This window comes from Acanthisitta chloris, unplaced genomic scaffold (assembly GCF_000695815.1).
Source record: "Acanthisitta chloris isolate BGI_N310 unplaced genomic scaffold, ASM69581v1 scaffold26905, whole genome shotgun sequence".
Lineage (NCBI taxonomy): Eukaryota > Metazoa > Chordata > Aves > Passeriformes > Acanthisittidae > Acanthisitta > Acanthisitta chloris.
Window position 1 is genome coordinate 3031 of NW_008675764.1, and position 22614 is coordinate 25644.

Consider the following 22614-nt stretch of genomic DNA (forward strand, 5'->3'; position numbering starts at 1 on the left):
TGGCAAAGGAGAAGGTGTTCCTGGCAGTGTCTGAGGCAGTGGGAAGCTGTGCTCTGTAAACACGGCGCTGCAGCCGAGGGAAGTGCTCAGTGCTGGACAACACCAAGCAGTAAGTCCAGTTTCTAAATTTAGGATCAGTTCACATCCAGCACCCAAGATCATTAACTCAGGGTCATGCTCTCAGCATCTGTCACTGCTCCGTGGGGTTTGTCCTGTATTTCTTGCTGCACTGTGCTGTGCAGGTTGGTTTTCTTGCAGCAAATGTTTCTGTACAGGAACCAGTTCCTTCTCCCTTCTTGAGCCTAAATAATCCTTCACACACATGATTAGCCTCAAACCTTAGGCAATTCCTCACTAAGTGAGTTTTTGAAATCTCAATGAATTGCCATGTTTTCTTCCTCTTAGGCACAAGATGAAGAATAGATACAGATTTCCCTAGCACACTGTGTGTTTGGTATGTGTGTGTGTGTGATACACCTACACATATATACATACTCAATTCCACAACAGCAATGGTTGGTTCCATATTTGCAGCCAAGGAAAGCCAACAAGATCCCACAGCTAGTGGGTAAAATTCAGCTCAGCCACACACAGCTGACAGAGATGAGGAACAACATTATTGCTTTTGTTTAGAGTTGGAGATCCTATGTGACTGTTGCAAAAAAACCTGTATCATATGGACAAGTGGATTTTTTTTTTCAAGTAATAGTGAGATCTTCATCAAGTAACAGAAAGATCCTTTTCTCAGAAGTTCTACACACAACAGTAGAATGCTTGAAGAGCTTGAAAATTCCAGGTGACACACCAGAAACCAGAGTTTAGCCACTGAAAGCACACAGGCATCTCTGCAGAATGGGTTACAGGAGAGCAAAAAGAACTGTATGGACAGGGAATACTGAGAGAAAAGTAATCTGGATTGTAATACAGCTAAATTTTACCCCAAGAAACTTGTGTGCTTCCTCAAATAGCTGAGAGCTCTGCCTTGTGGCTCCTGTCTGGTGGTCACCTTACAGAATTTGTAGCCCATTTGCTAACTTCTTTTAGCAAATGGAAAGATTTCAAAAGAAAACCAGTGTTGGTTTCAACATTCAGGACTCAGAAGAACTTGTTTGTGCAGCTAGATGTTTCCCTCCTCACCTTTTCCCGAGAATCACATTCATATTGCAGGCTTAGAGTTCAGGCACTTTGATAAAATGTTCATCTGGAGTAAAAAGTCTGCAAAAAAGTTATTTCTGCATAATTTAAAAGTAGCATTTCAGTCCCATTAGAGGTTGAGGGTTAGGTCCCACCACGTGATTATGGTTCTTGTTATCTCCAATGATTTGACTGTTGCCATGTGACATTTGGAGGCTACTGTATAGCTGTGGTTAAGGTTTCTTCATAAACAAAAATATTTTCCTACCTATTAAAACAAAAAAAACAAAAAAAAAAACAAAAAACAAAAAACAAAAAAACAAAAAAACAAAAAAAAAAAAAAAGGAAAAAAAGGAAACTAAATGCTTTATACAGACAGAATCTGCTACTATGGAAATAAATAACACGGAGTGGAAAAACAGTGTCTTAGCTCCAGGGTGCTAAGCTGTGGAATGTCACATTCCCAAGTTCTGGAGACTAACTGCTGGTTGGCAGGAGGATCTCGAGGTCTTTGCCATTTGACACGACAGCATTGTTAGAGCAGCTACTGGTCACATCCATGGGGGCACCCAGAGGAGATGCCTGGGAAGAGGCTTTGGAGAGTGGAGCAGGAGCAGCAGGTGACTGAGCCAGGCCAGGTTTCTTTGGAGGAATGGGTGGTGGGTTCCCTCTTTCTGCTCTAGGAATGGTTGGTGACTTAATTCCAGGAGACAATGGGCTTAGAGGACTGGAAACCTTGACAGGGCTCGGAGAGTGACCAGACTCAGTTTTGGGGCTCACAGCGTTTGCCAGGTTGCGATAGTCCGTGCCGAAAGGTGAACTGTTGGGGGACACAGGTTTGATAGGTCCCTGCTGGCTGGTGAATCTGGACAGGACCTGAGTGACCGTGTTCCTGGCCAGCTGCTTGGCTGCAGAGTTGTCTGCCAGAGTGGGGGACAGGTCCCTGGAGGGAGGGCTCTGCAGGCCACTCGACTGGTGGTCCTGCTCAGCCTGGGACTGGAACTTGTGCCGAGCGGCGTGGAAGCGCTGGTTGATGCCCACCTGGTAGGAGGATTGGTACCCAGGGCTGCTGGCAGAGGCTCCCACCAGGCGTTTAGTCAGCACTGGTGAGGAGCAGGGGGAAGGGGTCAGGGAGGAGGCAGCTGTGCTGCTGGGAGACAGGGACACCCCACTCGAAGGCAGTTGGGACATCAGATGCACTGGTGACTCTGTTCTTACAGGAGAACTTCCATTCTCCACTGTGGTTTCTGGGGCTGCACCAGCAGATTTCTCCTTTGGAACTTGGCTCTCTGCAGCATTTGTCTGCAGGACCTCCCCACCCACCTGCAGGTCTGTGTCACAATGCCCATTGGATTTTGCATAGGAATGAAGAGGTGTAGAAGGGCTGGGGAACACGGTGTGGACAGCTCTGCTGGTGCTGGCAGGGTGTGCTCGTTCTGCCTGCACACACTCTGTCTGGCAGGACACAGACTTCACTGTGGGACTGTCAGTTGCAACACCTCTGGACATCACCGGGGCTTGGCTTGGCTGCTGTGCCTCAGAGGGATTGTGCTCCTGGCAAGAAGCTTCCAGCTCTTTCAGGGCTTTCTTGAGACATTCCACCTCTTCTTTGAGTGCTTTTGTACGGTTCTCTTCTCTGTTCAGCTTGGCTTTCAGCTGTTCTCTTTCAATGTCAAACTCTGAGAGCTGCTTTTCTACTTGTGCTTCCATCTGCAAGCCCCTCTTCCTCTTGGCTGCCAGCTCCTCTTCCAGTTTGCTCACCTTACTCTTCTCTTTCTCCAATTTCAAGCTCAATTCTGCTGTCTTCTGCCCCTCTTCAGCTGCTTTGGCAGTGGCTTTCTTGCACTCCACAACAAGCATGGAAGAGAGTTGTTTGTGACGTGCCCTCTCCTCCTCCAACTGGCTTGACAGCTTCTTCTGTTCTTTTTCAAACTTCTTCACTTGGGATTTTTCAAACTCCACCTGGAAGTTAAGAACCAAAGAGACTGTAAAAGAACCCTAAAACCTCCTGAAATAAATGAAGGATAAGAAATGAAAGGGAATGAGGTTACTGAGTATCTTGGAGAAATGACATGGTCCAAGATGGCAGTGGCTAAGGAAGAGGTTCTTGCCCCAGGAATCTGCAAGAGAGTCTGGAATGACTCAGCTTGCACGTAGTAAGAATTATGACTTACTAGTAGTTTTATCATGTATGAAATTCAATTGACCTTTAGTGAGATGTACACCCAGTCTGCCATGCACTGATGGAACAAGCGATCCGCAGCAAAGCTTCCTTCCACCTCATTTACCACTTTGTCAGTTTGCCTTTTAAAGGCATTTAGGCTTTAAAATGCTGATGTGTTATGTATGCTTAATAAAGTCTACAGGCTTGAGGAACAGAAAACAGTGGCTTAAATATTTATTAGCATCTCTGAGTAACACCCCCAGGAGACCTCTCATGACTTAACTTGCAATTTTAACTATACAAAGCACCATCAAATGTGTTCAAGAGAACTCCTCAGATTTCAGACCAAAGTAAGATTTCAAAGCATTTTATTGCCTATTAATAGCTTTTAGCACTGCTCAGCTACCAAAACACCCTGAGAAATTAAGGTTGGTTTTTGTACCAAAGTGACAAAGTGCCTTACAGAGGGAGGTTTCTGCTACTCTTTCAACACATCCCCACTGAGTTCAGCACCAGGAGCTCAGGGTTTCTGTGGGTTGGGCAATGAGGAGCCACCACAGGTACCTGCTGGGTGAGGCGCTCCCGTTCCTTCTCCAGCATGTAGGTGACATCATCTCCTTCTGCTGTGTCCTGCGCGTGACGCTGCCTCTCCTCCTCCAGGTCCAGGATCACCTGCCCAGCAAACAGCAGTCATGGAATCAGAGAATCAACCAGGTTGGAAAAGACCTCCAAGATCATCAAGTCCAACCCTACTGTGGTCACTAGCCCATGGCACTAAGTGCCACATCCAGTCTCAGCTTGAAAACCTCCAGGGATGGTGAATCCACCACCTCCCTGGGCAGCACATTCCAATGTCTGATCATTCCCTCCATAAAAAGATCTCTTCCTAATCTCCAACCTAACCCTCCTCTGGCAGAGCTTGAGTCTGTGCCCTCTAGTCACTTCCATGCCCAGGAACACTGACAAGCAGGGAGAGATCAGTGCCTTTGCCAAATGACACAGGACAGCAACCACAGACACCCAAATTCAACTCAAAATCACACAAAAGCAGCTTTTGGCCAAATTGCAACACTACATTATCATCTGGTCTAACAAAGTCAGTTTGTGAAAGGAGTTAGGAAAACCTCACACTGGATCCATCTCCATTTTATTGTTAAACAGCTAAATTGCACCCTGTTCCTCCAGACTGCACAACAGCATCGAGAAGGTCATGTTATTCATCCTTGGTTGTACAGTGCCCTCATCCCAGAATGGTTAGGGTTGAAAGGCATCTCTGGAGATCATCTAGACCAATCCCCTTGCCAAAGCAGGCTCACCTGGAGCAGGTTGCACACATCACATCCAGGAGGGTTTAGAACATCTCCAGAGAAGGAGATACAACCTCTTTGTGCAGCTTGTGCCAGTGCACTGTCACCCTCAAAATAAATCAGTTTTTCCTCATATTCAGATGGAGCTTGCAGTATTTTCATTTGTGCCTGTTGTCCCTTGAAACTCAGAATTTCCTGGCAGGACCATCAGGACAAACCCCAGCAGGAGCAGAGGTGCTGCATCCAGGAGACACAAGGCAGTAACAACAACAGCAACACAGCTCTCACTATGGTTCCAGCAGTAAATCACGCACAGGCCTCTCCCCAGTGCCTTACAGGGGATTTGAGGACTGCAGTGCAAAGTTTATTTTAAAGAACATTAATTTGTTCTTCCACTTAAGAACAAGATGAGCTCTTGAAATGAAACTGCTTCCCACAAGGACCCAGTTAAGGAGCTCCTTCAGTTTTAATGCTGAATTACATGAATAATTGAAGTTCTATTAGCTCAACAAAAAAAAAAAAACCCACAACAGAACACAAACTTCCCAAGAGGCTCTGCTGTATCTCATCACCAATGCTCTAAGCTCTCCCAACACATGCTCCCCATCAATTTAGCAGCTCCTCAATCTTCCTGAAATTTAAGCTTCCAAATAGTGTTTAAATATCACCAAGTATATAAGAAAGCTTTTCACAGAAGGAGACAGGAAGAACAGAAGGAGAAGGGGGAAAATGATCTGATTTTAATGGTGGATATTGGGCCAGAAAGTAAAACACAGCCTTGCTGTACTTCCAGTGACTTCCATTTCTGTGGAAGGACACTCTGGCACATGGATCAAGCACTTTATTGGTGTCAATACATGTTAAAGCTATGCCTGAAGTATAACAGGTGCTTCATTAAGGAGCCCAAATAGCATGAAAAAGAGTTTTGTCACTCCACACTTCCTTAGGGAAGCACAAGGAGGTGCTCTCCCACAAGCACCTGGCACCAGCTCTTCAACAAGCACTGAGAACAAGTCACAAGCAGAACACTGATATGTCTGCTGAGAATTCCATCATCCAGAAATCCTCTCTTCCATTTTGGTAAGCACTACATCTCCCAGCTGTGAGCTAGTTATTTTTTGGTGTGTCCTAACAAAAAGAGCTTGTGTCTATTTCCAGTTTTGGAATTATAACTAATGAACTTACCAGCTGCATCATCCTGAGTGAAAAGTTCAAACACAGGTGTGAAGTCCTTTCAAAGCTCATGGCATTTAAGTGCTTTGGCTGAAGTTAACATGATGAAAATGCAACTATTCTGCACATCTTACTGGAAGAAAAACTTACCTTTCTGTGCCTGCTTTCTGCAGCAGCTAGTTGGGATAACATTCTTTCCTGCATGTTCTTGCAATGTTTCATCACCACTTTCAAAATAGATAAAGGATTGGAGCACACTGGTTGCTTTTCACCATGATTCCCTTCTTTCAGGGTCTCAAAATCCCTCTGCAAAGCCATCAGGGGGTCACTGATGTTGTACTTGCCATAGCGTTCCTCAATGAAGGTGTCCCTGTGCTGGGCCTGCAACACAAAAACATCTGCATTTTAATACACCAGTAAACGACCTGGAGAAGAAAGGATTTTAGTTAATATTCCTCTTTCCCAGTTTTCTACTCAGAGATAAAGAGAACTTCATACAGTCTGATTCATATCCTGTTATCTGCTGTAAGAATAGGAGCATTCAGACAGGAAAAAACACAAGTGTGTCGTGTTAAAGGTTAACAGACAAGAGACAGCAATTCATCACACAAAGGGATCTACCTGCCAAACAGCAGTGCAGCCCATGCCACCAGAGTGATCTCCAAAGTCTGGCTGGCCCTCTCCACTTCTGATCACACCATAACAATGGGACAAACACTCTGAGCATGAAGAGTTACGTGCAGGGTGAGGACAATAAACCTTCTATCATCAGAAGGGGTTTTTAAGCTGTTAACATTTAAGGTTTCAGCTAGGCCCCAAGCTAATAAAAATGACAATGAATAGATGTTTAAATGGGCAATACAAATTGAGGGCTGTGTCCAGTTCTGGGCCCCTCACACAAGAAATGTATTGAGGGGCTGAGTATGTGCAGAGAAAGGAACAGAGCTGGGGAAGGGTGTTGAGAGTCAGTCATATGGGGAGTGGCTGAGGGAGCTGGGAGGGCTCAGCCTGGAGAAAAGGAGGGTCAGGGGGGACGTTATTGCTGTCTACAACTCCCTGATAACAGGAGCCAGGTAGGGATCAGGCTCTGCTCCTGAGCAACAAGTGACAGGACAAGAGGAAACAGCCTCAAGCTGTGCCAGGGGAGGTTCAGGTTGGACATAAGGAGCAATTTCTTCACAGAAAGTGAAGTCAGGCATTGGAAAGGGCTGTCAGGGAGGTGGTGGAGTCACCAGCCCTCGAGGTGTTCAAGGAATGACTCAAAGTGGCACCCTGGAGCAACTGATGAGGTGGTGATGGGTCACAGGTTGGACTCGGGAGTCTCAAAGATCTTTTCCAACCTTAATGATTCTAAGCCTCAAAGATCTTTTCCAACCTTAATGGTTCTATGAAAAGGTGAAGGTCTCCCACTAAGAAAGACAATAGAATCTAGGTGGGGTGATGGTCTCCTACTAAGAAAGACAATAGAATCTAGGTGGATCAAATATATGGAAGCAAAGCCAGGCTGGATGAGTCCTGCTTCACAACTAGGAGCCACCTGCTCTCCAGGTAAGATACTGAGTCTTGCAAGAGGCTTTTGTAAATGTTTCTATTTCCCCAGCTGGAACAGAAGCAAACAAATTCACAGGCAGCCTGAAATCAGCCCCAGGGAGGTTAGATGAAGATGGGCTTGATTAATTTCTCCCTGTCCCTCCAGTTGAACAGTGACTTTTAACCAAGTGGCCCCAGACAAACTACAAACAAAGTCTTGCTTAAAAACACAGCAGCTCCACAGTCTATTCAGCCTACAAACATCCTCGTGCCACAGCCTCCTGCCATGGCCATGACTTACATTCCACAACTGTGTGAAAGGAAAGAAGGTAAGTACCAACTGTTGCCCAACAAAAGATTTAATCATTTACTGTCCACCGGTGGAAGAGCAGTTGTGTGGTTTCCTTGACTATGTCACCATCAAAGAATTTCATGTTGAGCAATTAAAGAGTTTCACTCTTGCAAGAGCCTATAAATCCGTGAGTTGTTAATAAAATCCCTCATGTTCTCCTCCAGACTAAACAAAGTGGAGTTTCTCAAGAAGCAAGACAGGAATGATGAGGTTCTTTTGGTGACATGTAAGAACTAAGACAACTCACACATACTAGACTCTACATTTATGGTGTTTAATGGTTGGATTTAATGACCTCAGAGGTCTTTTCCAACCTAAATGATTAAATGAATCAGCCATTCCAGCTGGAAATCTGTTTGTTAGGACACCAAAAGGCTTATCCTACTCAATGATTACTGTGAAGCTCGAAAACACAAAACAAAATTTCATAAACACACAGATAATAAAATATTATCTACATGTTTACCACCAGCAGAAACCACATGAAAACAGGTATCTGTACAGCACAAGATATCAGAGGGAAAACAGATCTAGGTTCAAAGGAGCCCTCAGAGCTGTAAGAAATTTAATCATTGATTTCAACTGAAATAGTTCTGAGCATCTGTGAAAACCTGTGACTGTTTCATTGCTGTGTGTTAGTCCTGACAGCACAACCCTGTGCCCAGCAGAGCTATGCACCTTGCTGAGAAATAACATCTTCTGTGTCCCACGTCTAAATCTGATTCCTCCTGATTCATATTGTCTCCTAAGGACTGGTTACCATGGCAATTCACACCTTTACTTTTCCAGAGCATATAAATGACTCTGCACTGCTCTGCACAGGCATGTTCTTAGTGAGGCCACAGAGAAAGGTGTGGGTTATCCTCTGCATGAGTTACCTGCACTGCTGAAATGCAAGAACGAGCCCCAGGACCTCTAACTCGAGTGTGCTATCACCTTTCAGCCAGTTTAATTTAGAGCAGACTTCAGCATGTCTAACTAGCAAAGCACTGTGTGACCTACAGGAGGATTCTAATCCTAACTGCACTTTTCTTGCCAGAGCACATACATGACATGTTTCTGCCTCAAGAGATTGCTCCAAACAACCACTACCTGCACTTTACCAGGTGTGCTTCACCTTTCCACACACACACTGCTCCCAGCTGGGCACAAACAGCAAGTGAGCCATTCCAAAGCAAACCCTGCAGCTTTGCAGAGTTGGTGGAGGGCTCCAGCACCAGCCCCACACAGCCCTGACTCTGCTGATGCTGTGAAATGGCATTCAGCTGGTGCAGGGTGGAAAACAAAGCTCTGAATGCAGAGTGAGCCCGTGCCAGCCTCGCTATGTGCTGCCCCAGAAAGCCTTTCAGGGAGCAGCAATGGCAAACTGTCAACAGCAAACTGTCACCCATTTCTCATGGGACAGCACAAGGACATCTTTTAGACAAGAAAGACAGCAAAGACAACTCAGAGTCCAGGATTCCTTGGAATGGCTGCTTTGTCATGTCCCAGTATCAAAAATGCAAAGAGTTCCCTCGAGAATACAAGAAGTGGAGTTGTGACTAATACTACTGTGGAATATCCCAAACTGGAAGGGACTCACAAGGATCATCAGGTTGTGGAATATCCCAAGCTGGAAGGGACTCACAAGGATCATCAGTCCAGACCCTGGACAGGACACCCAAAAATCCCACCCTGTGCCTTGAGAGCATTGTCCAGACACTCCCTGAGCTCTGTCAGGTTTGGGGCTGTGCACACTGCCCTGGGGAGCTGTTCAGTGCCCAAACACCTCTGGGGGAAGAGACTTTGCCTAATATCCAACCCAAACTGCCCCAACACAGTTTGCTGCCACAGCAGTAGATGTAGCAGAGTAGTGATGCTCTGCTCCCCACCCCCCACAGCAGCTGGTACACATACTCTGCAACAGAAGAGCAAACTGCTGGAACTAAGCTGTGCAGATCAGAGCCTGAGAGAATAAAGCTTGGCTTAACTCAGAGAACTGCTGAGGTTTGCTGCTCCCACCTGCATTCCAAGATACAACCATGTGATTAGCATGAAAAACATTAATGAAGTCAATTCCTGCTCTCTTGACATGAGGCATAAAAACCCAAACCAAAACACTTTGCTATCCATATCTCCTTCATAACCAATCCCAATTAGGGACATCCATCCTATGATTCCAGTCTGGAACTGTGTTTTAACCCTTGCAGTAAACAAACACAGAAGAACAGCTCACACTCAGAGATACTCCTCCCTCTTTATCAGCAATATCCACCAGGAACTGTGGATACCTTTGATCAGAGCTTAAGATATTGTTCTAACTTTGCATTTAAAAAAAAGAAAAAAAAGGAGGGGAAGGAAAAGATCAGCCCTGGAAATGGGAGGGCAGCCCTGGATAACAAGCCATCCCTGGTTTCATGAATCACCGGAAAAACTACATGGCCTTTTTTCTTTTTTTTTTTTTTTTCCCAGGAACAGGGAATCTTCAGTTTTTCTGAATTTATAAAAATGACTCAAAGAAACCTCAGTTTAAGTGTGGAGGGAAATTCTAAGTGACTCAAGCATTAAAAAGGCCGTAAATATAAACTGGGATATCCATCCAGCCTAACTGCTTTGACAGATGAGCTTAATCCCAGCTCAGCCTGGTGCTGCTCTGTCTACAACCACCCAGACACAGGACAGAAACCCTTCAGACAGGCACCAGTGCTTCCACACTGTAAGCAGAGTGGGGTGGACACACCTTGCCTTTACTGCTGGGCAAGTCCTTCCCAATAAAAGCTCAAAGAACTGGGATGAAGGTGTGTCCCCTTCAGTTTTTGCAATGCTGTAGGTGTAACAAAAAGCTCTGTTTTCTTCTGCTCCTCACAGCACTGGGCTCTGAACTCTGTTGAATTTACTGGGGTGGTTTATTTCCTGTCTGGGGAAGAACAAGAAGTTCTTCCTTGCTACTTTGAGCAATTAAGTATTTTCCTGAAGTAGCATGACAAACAGATGAGACTATCATAACACTAATAGCTTTCTCGAGTCCAGCTACTCTTCTTTACTAGCCAACAGAGCATAAACATTTAATTAAAGTCGTCTAGACTAGGAAACAACTCAACCAGGTCATCCTACAGCGACCACATCTCAATTTCAAAACCAACTCCAGTGCTGTGGCACTTGGGCCACTGTGCACTTGGAAATGCAAATAGGGATTTTTCACCTGACACCTCTGTGCTACAGGTCCCACTGAGCAGCCACCTGTGCCTCCAAAACCCTCAAGGAAGCTCTTTGAAAATTAAGACATGATGCCATAATCTCCAGAGGGTTTTTTTTATACAGGTGTGGAACTGTCACAGAGCCCAAAGTGAAAAAAAAAAAAAATCAACCTAGATCTCAGATCCTAATATCAACCTACTAAAACACTGAAATCCACAGGAAATCAAGCTTCAGTAGTAAGGAAATAAGGTTACAAAATGTATTGTTAGCTTAAGAATGGAAAATTTCATCTGGAACACCAGAGATTACATACATTCAACCACATCAACTGAGCTCTGAAAGCACAGCTGAAATCTTCCACAATTAGATCTTCTAATTTAGTGCCTCCACCTGTATCATTTCAAATATGCAGAGCTGTGAATTCCCTATCAAGACACTCAAACTCCAGAAGCAACTAAATGGCCTAGTCAGCAGTTTTGAAACTATTAAACTGCCCTCAACCAACAGGAAAAAAAAAAAGATAACACTGAAGCTTGGACTGCTCTTTCAAAAAGGAAGCAGCGATGCACGTCAGCCACTCTTAAAAATAAAACTGCAGATGACTGGAAGAATTAGGCATATGTGGAGAGGGTTCCATGTGAAACTGGCTGGATTTTAGCTCTAGGTTGGGTAATGGATCACTGAGAGTCCATTTGGGAAGAAATAATTCTGATTTTATGGAGCAGCAGCAATATCTGACACAACTGAAGAGATGTTTCCTGTGCAGGCACAGCAAAGGCTTCACTTGGTTAGGAAAAAGGTGGTTTCCTCTTGGGATTCCTAGACTGTTTGGGGATGGATGTTTCCCATAACCTAATTCTGTAATTTTTTTTGAATAAAAGATTCCCTTTTACTGAACCCTTGTTTATGTGACAGCATTTTCTCTCTGCCTTCAATAACCTTTACAACTTGTTTTACTGGAACATCAAACAGGGAATTTCCAAGACGTGTTTCCAGTCTTTTTTTGGACATCAAGTAGAGTATTACTCTTGCCTGTAATTTCAGAGTTCAGGTTTTAACCCTGGGCACAAGACAAACATACAGTTAATTAACTGCAGCTACTGCCTATGCACTTCTCCAGTCATCATTTGCACAGAAGTTCCTCCTTCATGCAGCAGAGAGTGGAATAATCTTTAAATAGCTTCTTGCTGCCTTGAACTTCCTTATTAGCTTCTCTCCCCAGAGACAGATATTGGGAATAAAGACAGGCTGAGGTCACAGCAAGCACTGACAGAAGAAGGGAAATGGGGGTGGGGACCACAAAAATAAATGTCCAAATGCTGGAGTGAGATTCCAAGTGTTGCTTTTTAGCTCCAGCTCTGCAGCAATGCCTAGCACAGAGCCATGAAGCAAATTGCTCAAATGCAGCATCTGTCTTAATTGCTATCATTAGATCAAGTGAACAAACCAGATCAACGAGAGCTCCCCACATCTGCCCACGTCAGAGCTGTTATCAGCTGTGGAAAATATAAGAAGTTTTCTTAGGAAATGTCAAGCAGTATAAAACTGCAATTTCTTTGCCTGGGAATTTCTGGTCCATGGTGTAATCCTGGCTGTGCACAGCTCCCAGCACATTGGGCTGGTGGCCCAGGGACTGCACTGTGTCCATGCACTGCACTTTGGTCACTCCTAAAACAGGGAGTCCAAAACACTTGGATGGCTGAAATTCAGAGCAGGAACCATTCCAGCATGTTCAGCCTGGAGAAGAGAAGACTGTGGAGACCTCAGAGCAACTTTTCACTCTCCGAAGGGCCTGCAAGGAGCTGGAGAGGGACTCTGTGTTAGGAACTGCAGGGACAGGACAAGGGGAAATGGGTTCAAACTGAAGGAGGGAAAAGTCTAGGTTGGATGTGAGAAAAGGTGGTGAGACACTGGCACAGGTTGCCCAGGGAGGCTGTGGCTGCCCCAACCCTGGTGGTGATCAAGGCCAGGCTGGATGAGCCTTGAGCAACCTGATCTAGTGAGGAGGTGTCCCTGCCCAGGGCAGGGGTTGGGACTGGATGATCTGTCAGGTCAGGTCCATTCCCTAAATTCTATGATTCTCTGATTCATTCCCACATTCTCTCAGCTCCCTGTTCAGCACCACCTGGGTACTGAGAAGGTGAGGAGAAATCAGTCTTGTGGAAGATCCTGGCAAACTGTGCTGCTTCAAGCAAGGAATAAACAAAAAGCTCCCCAAACCTGCAGAAAAAGCTGTAAGGAACTGCAGCATTCCAGCAAGACAGCACCCATGGGAACACTGCTCCATGGCAGCTGCTCTGTAAGTGATGCAAAAGCCCAATTTGCCCCATCTGTGAAAGATTTACAGCATCTGCAGTAAGGTTTTATATTACTGAACTTTCCTTCCTCTTTAAACAAGAGGTAGACTTCGGTTTCTGAAAAAGTGCACTGTAAACTTCATTTCTAAACCCACTGACAAATGAACACTTCACTCTGCAATGCATTAATAATGTTTCCCAGCCAATCACTGGATTCAGGAGCAGAGCTGAGCACCAGCTCCCAGTCATTAACACAGAATAGTTTCTATTCCAGTGTAAATCGCCTGAGGCCTTATTAACATAAAAGAATAAGCCAGAAAGCTGTTTCCTGTTCTTTAAAAGCAAACAGAGCTCCAGCTCTAATGTATGGAAAATTCTCTTTAAAGCACAGTAGGCAGGGAACAAAATGCTCTAACACAGTGATAGAGATCCATTTAAATATTGAATTGTTTCCAGTCCTGGTGTGCTATTTCAGCCCAACCTGTGTGGTTCATGCAATCCTTCCTACATAGCAATAAGGGCTGAGAGTCTAACCCTTGGTATTATGCAACTCTGACAGCATCTGGGGTTTTTGGATGATATAAACATGATTAGAACTACAGGAAAAGGAGCACAATAAGAAGTGAGACTTAAGGTCTGTTCCAAGGAGAACATTGAGATTTATGGAGTGGACAGGAAGCTACTTTCAGGCAAAAAAAAAAAAAAAAAAAAGCTTTTTTTTTTCCAAGGAGGTTTTAAAATAGGAAAAACAAACTGAAGTACTGGGCAAGAATATTTTGAATACAGCAAATTTGTTCACTTAATCCTTTATAGAAGCATAAATGTTGCAATTGAAGCAATGTTGCAATTTTAAATGGACATCAGAAGTCATGAGCAGGTTCACAGGGAGAGATGAAGTTCCCTACCACAGTGCTCAGAACTCCAATAGAGACAATATGCAAGGCAAAAAGTCAACCTCAGGAAAAAAAATAAATTAATGAAGGACAGAAGTCAGTAAGGGCAAATTATAATATACTGAAGGCATCAATTAGAGTCACCTAACAACTGCTCTGGATAACATGAATCTGAGCACCAGGAGTCAAACCTGTCACCCCAGAGGCAGGAGAGGTGTTGGCTCCAGGCAGAGTCTGAAGAGATACCCAGGGAGAAAGGAGCATGGAAGAAAGAGTAAAGATTTGGGGAGAAGAGGTGAAGGGAGGAGAGGAAAGCAAAGGAGCAAGCTCAGCAAGTTGTCTCTGGCTCAACAGCTTGATTTTGACAGAGAGAAACGAGGCCAGTGCCAGGCAACAAGTGCCTGATACCATGAGGGAGAAGAAAACTATTTTAAGCTTTGTCATCTGCACACATGGATTCTCTCTGCTAAATGCCAGATGCAAAGTGTTTGTCTCTAAGTGTGCAGGAATATCAATTATTCCAGACTGTACTACAGTCAAATCACAAATTTACAAACTGAGCCACTTCATCTCTGCAAAGTGCTTGTCCTTTCCTATAATGTACCAAAGGATCTGCCTCAGAAACCAGAGTTCAGAAGCATTTAAATCTGATTTAGAAGTCAAGTTAGCCCGTGAAGGGAAATGCATTTTTGTTACTACGTGGGAAGTAAATAGGCAGATAAAATTCTGCTTTTTACCCACTGATATCTACATGTCTAATGCAACTGCTGGAGAAAAACACTGACATGGTTTAGGGTCGTGTCATCCTCTCACAAAGTTCAGAGGGCTAAACTCCAACATATACCTGCACTTAGCATAAAACTATCACCCCCCCCAAATAAATCCAACTGCTGAGGCAGGATAGACTGTCCATAACACTTAGGGAACAGAAGGAGCTGTGAGCCCACAGACAACTCCTCTGTGCATGGCACAACCAGCTTCCCCCAGCCCTGGGTGTTCTGACCCCTCTTGGTGCAAATTCCAACACAATTTTTCCAAGATATCCAAGTCAAACTAAATGCTTTCAGAGCTTCAATCTTTATTTCAGTCTTAAGAGGTTTTTTTCTTCAGGGCAGCACTTGTGTGTATCAAAATGTGAGTAAACAGATTAGCAGGTTTCCTTTAATTAGTCACACACAATCAAACTCTTTCAGGCAGTGAGGCATGGTAAAGCTGTCACCACAGTTACTATCAGCAAACAACAAGAAAAACACAGTAAGGCCAGAATTTCTCTAGCAGTATATTCCAAAGAAATGGACAAAGCAAAGCTGGGAGCTCTCTGCTGCTGATCCTCTGCCCAGCCACCAGATTAAGCAGTTACATGACTTTTCCTTCCACGTACTGAAAGGGCAGGGCAGCTGCCTGCCAGCAGGAAGCCAGGCCTGGGCTGCAGATCCCTGTGAACAAGCTTTTGGACCTGAGGAGCAGCACAGCTGGAGACCTACAACATCTCCCACTGCTGCAGGCACAGGCCAGTTTCCAAGGCTTGCAATTTTCCTGTGAGGCAGCAAGAACCAGCTCTGACTCAAAGCATTCACTGCTACCTTCAGCTTTCCTCACAGTCTCCAGATGCAACACTGCACTGTATCCCTTACAGAAGAAGGGGAAAAGAGCACTAACCTTTGATTAGCTCAGTATTTTATACTCCATAATTACCAAACATAGGTTACAATTTCATTTAATTTCTTCTCAGTTAGGAGCACTTGACAAATTATGTCAAAGGGTATTGGAACCATATTAATGTCCTCATGCAAGAGGGAACTGCAGGTTAAATTTCAACAGGAAAGATAATTGCTTTATTCCACTATTCCAGTAGTGACTGGAAGGTAGGCAGTAAAAAGCTTCTGGAATGGAGCTGCTGCATTCCTTCCCATTGGACTCTCTGTGCTCCATTACAGGCATTTCACACTGAAATATTAAAGTGAGCCTTGTTTTGGTCATGCATTCTGACCACATGGAGTCAGAAAACAGATCCCAGGGCAGAGGAGAGACTTGCAGATCTGTTTCAAAACAGGAGCCAAACCTTCCAGCTGAGCCACAGTTTGGAGAGGGTAACAACACACCTCCAAAATGAAAGGATTATCTAAATGCAAACCCAATTAACAACAAAGATAAGCATCCTAATGACTGTTTTGGAGGAGGAGATCCCTCCACTCCCTCAAAAGGTGCTTGGAATCAAGCTGGAGAAGCTTTTGCTGGAAAACCAAGCCCCTGGAGGTCTCAGGCCTTCAAGCTGCCATTTCTCTGTGGAAATAACTGCAAGTTTTAAACATTATGAGCAGTGACAGGTCAGCTTGAAAGAGCCTTCAACATCCAACCCTGCCACAACTCATTTCTTCAGAGACTGACCCCTTCCATCATTCCTACCACTGGGTTTTTCCACTTTACTGAGTGCCAACCAGTTCTCCTTCAAAGAGCAGCAGTGTCACACCTGGACTATACATTTTGAAAGTATATTCTAGGCTCAACACTGACACACCAAAGTGGCCAGGGATTACCACAGCTGAAGCTCAGAGCTCCCACCATTCCAGCCAGATTCCCTGCACCATAAGCAATCCCTGCCAGAAGAGGTCCCATCACACCTGCTCACACCACCATGACATCAGCTGCACTGATGTAGCTGAAATGAACTTTTTGGAGCAGTTTTAGCTAGTTTGTGCCTCACTGGGAGGTTACACTAATGCTTGTGCCAGCAAAGGGAAAGGCTAAGTAGCTGAGCACACAGCTCTGCTGCTCTCAGCAGTGACAGCTTATGGTGGCTTAGGCAATACAAAGCCATGGATGCTTTTTACTTACTGTGACGTTATTCTCACTAAAAGACTAATCTGTGATGCCTCCTGGAGAGAAGAGTTTCTGCTTTAAGCAGCCCTTCTTGCTAGGGGAGAACAAAACCAACAAAGGAGTTCTGACAGACCTTTTTACATAGCAGGGACACTTTATCAGAAAGGATAAAAACACAGGTAAAATTTCAACATGAAAATGCTTCTTGCAGGCAGCTTTCAATAATGAATTCCAAGAGGCAGGTGATATACAGCACTTATTAAGTAATCCTGCTGATATTAAGATGGGATTCTGAACCAGTAATAAATCTGAACTTCACCTTGGATACAAGTGCTCTGCTTAGTACTGTTGTCATTTTTGTCTCTTATCCTGGTACTTACAACATACCTTTAAGGCTTCTATGACAAGGTCTCTTGCTTCTAATTCTCCCTCAAGAATACTAAACAGGGTCAGTAGTTCAGGTTTGCTGAGTTTTTCCAGATTCATCCTGAAAACCTGAAAAAAACAGGACATGGTTTAGTAGCTATTTCCTTGGACATTAAAATTGCTATGCAAAGCTGTGACATAAAATCTCCATTTAACTCCAGCTTCCAGTTTTTTGGATTGCAAATTACCCTGAGGGGGGGAAGGGAACAATATAGAAGGGGATCATTTTCTCTCCAGCTTCCAAGACCAGTTGTAGAAGGTGCATTTGTCACCTTTTCCCAAGGGTCACCAACATATGCACACCCAGATGGTGAGGGCAGGACGTGCAGAATAACATGACAGTCTAATATCCACCAAGAAGTAGCCAAAGTTCACAGGAGAGGGAAAACCATGGATATTGCAAAGCCACACTGCTGCAAATGACACATCTGGATGACACAGCTGCAAACATCACTATGGAGCTGTGATAAATACAGGCCAAACTGGGCCACCCACACAAACCCCACGGGGAAGGGAACACTGCAGAGCTGTGATACGTTTCCTGGGAATGCCATTAGCCACTGCTAATGGAACAGGCCCAAACCACTTTACAAAAAAAATCAATGCCACAGAAAATACACATTTAATTACTATTCTTTCCAACTGTTTCAGTATCACCATCATTTATGAACTATCATTTTACTGCCTACATAAGAACAGAGATCAATCATCTGAACTGCACATAAAGAAGCTTTTTATTTCTCTCGTACTCTTAACACTGTCCAATAAGAAGCCTTTTTATGACATTATTTTCTTAAAAATGGAAATAATTTCAGACTAAATCCTTGTCCCTGATGCAAATATACCCATTGCTACAGTCTGGTGCTTTGCACAACCATCAAATTCACTTTTCTGAGGCCAAGTCACATCCATCTTCCACCACACTTTGTGTCAATCAGGAAATGCTGCAGCATGAAGAAGCTGCTCAAACCCCAGTGGGAAGTGATAGAGGGTTAAACCAGCCACTACTGGAGAAGTCTACCCAGCTAAAACATTCAGCTGAAGTCTGATTTGTCTGAAGTCACTGCTCCTTTACAACTGATTTGCATAACTGTGCCTTGCAGAGTTATACACAAAAGCAAGTTCTGTCTTGTTTGTGCCAGAGCAGTTTTCCAGTCGCTGGGAACAGAAAGTTCTGCTCAGAGAGGAGTAAGTAGCCTTCAAACAGCAAGAGAAATCAGAAATCTACTTCAAACAGCAAGAGGAATCAGAAAGCTACTTCGTGCCCCCTCTGCTAAGAGATGGAGTCTCTCATCACACACTCACATTCTTGCTTCACACAGTGTTTTACATGGAATTCCATAAAGCAGCAAATTCCTTCCAGGCTCTCCTGGCTCATCCTCCCACTGGCACAGGCTGCTCAGGGCAACACCAGTGAAGTGACCATGACTGGCTGTTCCAAAACCAATTTAACTGGACACCATGGATCTGTCGGCATTGCATTTCTGTTCCTCATTCACACGTGTTCAAGAGGAAAATCCATGAGTGGAGTGTTTGGCAAACCTGTTCACGTGTCATCGTGTCAGAAGAGCCTGATTGAGACTTGACACAAAAGCATCATTGGGGGAACTCACTAGATTGACTCAAAGCACATTTTGGAGGGTCAGGGCAGTGCTGGTCACTCTTCAGCAAGAGTTACACCTTCCCATCAGCTGACAGATCTTTACAGAGTGGTTCAGAGTGGGAATTTGACCATCTCTCCCCCAGCTCTGGACACAGCTGGATGGTTTTGTGACCATTAGGAGATTAGCTAGCTGAGGCCACATGGAAGGAGTGTCATTTACTTGTCCATCTTATATAAATAGGCAGAGAGGGCAATAGAAGCAGCAAATAAATGCTCAAATGTAAATAAACAGCCATGTAGGGTGAGCACTGGGGCCCTGTTTTTAGCCTTTAATATCTACCATGCTTGTTTTGGTGTAGTCCAAGCTGCACCACTTCCATGAGCAGCTTTTAAATGTGGAATATCCCAACTTAGTTCAAACTGAAGGAGGGAAAGTCTAGGTCGGATGTGAGAAAAAAGTTTTTCCCTGTGAGGGTGGTGAGACATTGGCACAGGTTGCCCAGGGAGGCTGTGGCTGCCCCAACCCTGGTGATGTTCAATCCAGGCTGGATGAGCCTTGAGCAACCTGATCTAGTGAGGAGGTGTCCCTGCCCAGGGCAGGGGTTGAGACTGGATGATCTGTAAGGTCCATTCCAACCTTTAAATTCTATGATTCTGTGAACATCTGCTCAGGAGATGCACAGCTTGATTTCAAAACTATCTCAAACTAAATTCACAGATGCTAAGACTGAATCAATACCAATGAGAAAAAACCAACTTTTTTTTTTTACCAGATACTCACCAAATCATGGTAGTTTCGTGGCATTACAAATCAGAACTAGAAAGGAGACATTTCCTTGGAGATCTTAGAACAAAGTGTCTCATCAAACTCAGTTACCTCAGGACAGTAAGTGCTGAACATGGACTTCCAACGTGACTGCAGCCATGCTTTTAAAGAGATGACATGGAAACACGCAGCTGCATCTCTCCAAGAGCCACCAAACAGCAGCAGGCACAGCTACCAGCTGCAGTTTGGCATTTTAAAGCTATTAGTCTGGGCAGTAATCGTTTCTATTCTATATTCTAACTACTCCCATTGTGACTTGTACTTGCCAGTGTTGAAGGAATAAGCTATGCTATTCTTGCCATGCCTCTACAGTCTTTAATCTGCTTAATAACATAAACAAGCCCTGGCCTAAAATATACAGGTAAAAATACCTACAGAAATCAAGAGCAGGTGGCAGTTTGCACTGCAATCATTTATATAACAACAAGGGGTAACATTAAAGGTACATAAATGGCACAGCCTCAGCTTCCCTCTGTGCAACCTGCTGCTGTAGAAGACCTCTAACTGGTCTGTTTGCATTGGTTGCCCCAAGCTGCTGAGGGCACAGTCTGCTACAAATAAAGTCACTGTCCTAAAATAAACCCCTAAAATGCACCTTTATTCTGCTGTGATCTACAGGGAATCTTTAGAGCCCACCTGGCAGGTGCCTGTGATGGTGAATGGATCAGAATTGTTCCCTCTTAGGGCCCCTCAACACTAGGGAACTGAAAATGGGGGGAAAAAACCCAACAAAACTCTGTTCATTTTATGTTATTATTTTACAAGAACAAGAAGCATCTCTGGATCAAAGAGCTAGTAAGCATGTGTGTGAACTTCTCCTCCCCTGGCCAGATCTAAATCCCAAACCTTTCCCAGCCCTCCAGTGTCACAGGTTCCTGAGATGACCTTTCCCAGACTGCTTTCAGGCTACACATCCCTGTGCCTTCCCTCATCCCACTTTTTAATAAAAGACCACACCAACCCTCTTCAATTCCCAGTTCTGCCCCTTGCAAACAGTCCTGTTCTCCCAAAGGGCTCAGGACACCTCAGCTGGCGAACCTGACCCTCTCTTTCCAAACCTTTAACCAAGAGATAGAGTTTCACAGCATCAGAAACAAGATCCAGCAATTCCCAGGGCACATTACCCCTTCACACTCAGGGAAATGCACTGAGTGCAATCCCAAACCACAAGGACCTCATTATTTAGGCTGAGGCTATAAATATTTTCCTTAAGTCTAAGATATATCGCCATTTTTGGACAATAAGCCAGAGTTTAGTGCATAAACAAAGATAATTACTTGCTGCTTGCCTAAAGGTAAGCTTTTAGCTGTGCTATGGACCATTAAAGGCTCCTCAGCAGACCCACAACCACCCTCAGAGGAGACAAAACTCTTCCAAGAATGTTATTTCCCAGTATTTAACCGAAAATAACTATCAAGAGCAGGTTAAATGTACACACAACCACGCAAGCCAACAAACCCGGCTGAGTTATCTTTGGCATGTGCCACTTGAGGAACAAAACAGATAAGCTTCCAGCCCGTGGCAGCTCCTCCGCGCCCTCAATCACGCTGTGATGATTATGAAACCATTCCAGGTTACATTTCACTGGGTCTCGCACACATACAAGCACGAATCCAGTGAAAGAATGTTGCCAGAACAAGAGAACTTCACCCACCAAAGGTTGGAGTCAGCAGGCAGTAACCAAAGAGAAGTGAGTGCACAGCCCAAGGCACGGACAGGGGACTTAGTCAAGTGGAAGCTTCAAGATCCTCTGCAAGCCTTGGCTTAAAACTCTTCTCAGAAAAAAAACCATGAAAAACATAGCTTGTTCCTTTTTCCTCTGAAGGAGGGAATTTCCTAAGCCATAGTTTCCTAAATCATGCAACAATGCCTCTGTGTCTCTAATCCTGAAACAGCTTCGTTTGCTTTTTCCTGTCCCTGAAGAGGAACTGATATTTTCCAGGAGCACCAGTGTGATCACATTCACAGCAGAACCTAAATGACTAGTTGGAGAACTCCTGATAGACAAGTTCCCCAAAGTGCTGTTGGGTGTATAGCGTGATGTGAGAGTTGTTACAGTAATTACAGGATCTGTTTATGCAATAGGAATAAGCTGAGATACACTGTATAATTGTGCATCCACAGTGCTACCAGGCATTGCAGCAGAACTGGAGGGAATCAGGTTAAAATAAGGAGTGTTTCTATCTCCTCCACATCTGCATCTCAGCCCAAAAGGAGACAGAGCATCTACCCTCCAAAAAACATCCTCACACTACTATTTTTTTGAAGTACTCCAAAATCTTGAGCATGTCTTTTGTGTTAGTCCTTGAACAGCTCCTGTGCAGCAACTGTAGCTCCTTGAGGAGAGAATCAGGTTAAAATGAGAACTGTTTCTATCTCCTCCACCTTTGCATTTCAGCCCAAAAGGAGAAAGAGTATCTACCCCCCCAAAAAACATCCTCACACTATTTTTAAGTACTAATTGGAAAGAAGAAATTAGCAACGATTTGAGCCTGTATTTTGTGCAAATCCTTGAACAGCTCCTGTGCAACAACTGTCACACAGAATTAGGTTCAAGTGAGAAGTGTTTCTGTCTCCTCTACCTTAGCATCTCAGCCCAAAAGGAGAAAGAGTATCCACCCCGCCAAAAGAAACATCCTCACACTACTATTTTTTTTGAAGTACTCCAAAATTTTGAGCATGTCTTTTGTGTAAGTCCTTGAACAGCTCCTGTGCAACAACTGCAGCTCCTTGAATTCAAACCACCTCTGGCTCCTCTGACCTTCAGCCCCCCCAGCCCCGGTGGGAGTCAAACCTCGGCCGCTCCAGCCGCACGATCGTTCGTGCCCGCGGCACAGGGACGGAGCGAACACCGCGGGTCAGCCCGGGACACCGAGCGGCACAGCCAAGCGGGGACACCCCGGGAGAGGAGA

At 44.6% G+C, this 22614-nt stretch overlaps 1 protein-coding gene across 1 annotated transcript; it reads right to left on the bottom strand.

Moving 5' to 3' along the window:
* Positions 1 to 1611: 1611 nt before the first annotated feature.
* On the bottom strand, positions 1612 to 17339 carry CTTNBP2NL (CTTNBP2 N-terminal like). Its single transcript, XM_009075888.1, has 4 exons — positions 17235 to 17339; positions 5929 to 6159; positions 3863 to 3970; positions 1612 to 3096 (listed from the first exon to the last, which is right to left on the bottom strand). The coding sequence occupies exons 1-4, from the start codon at positions 17331 to 17333 to the stop codon at positions 1612 to 1614; spliced, it is 1923 nt and encodes a 640-aa protein (XP_009074136.1). The 5' UTR covers positions 17334 to 17339.
* Between the last annotated feature and the right edge of the window lie 5275 nt (positions 17340 to 22614).

Coding starts and splice junctions, on each gene's coding strand:
- CTTNBP2NL (XM_009075888.1), bottom strand. CDS start 17,333: ATGAATCTGGAAAAACTCAGCAAACCTGAACTACTGACCCTGTTTAGT. Junction 6,160..17,234: donor TTGTCATAGAAGCCTTAAAG/GTATGTTGTAAG, acceptor TTTGTGTTGCAG/GCCCAGCACAGGGACACCTT. Junction 3,971..5,928: donor CAGAAAGCAGGCACAGAAAG/GTAAGTTTTTCT, acceptor TTTGCTGGGCAG/GTGATCCTGGACCTGGAGGA.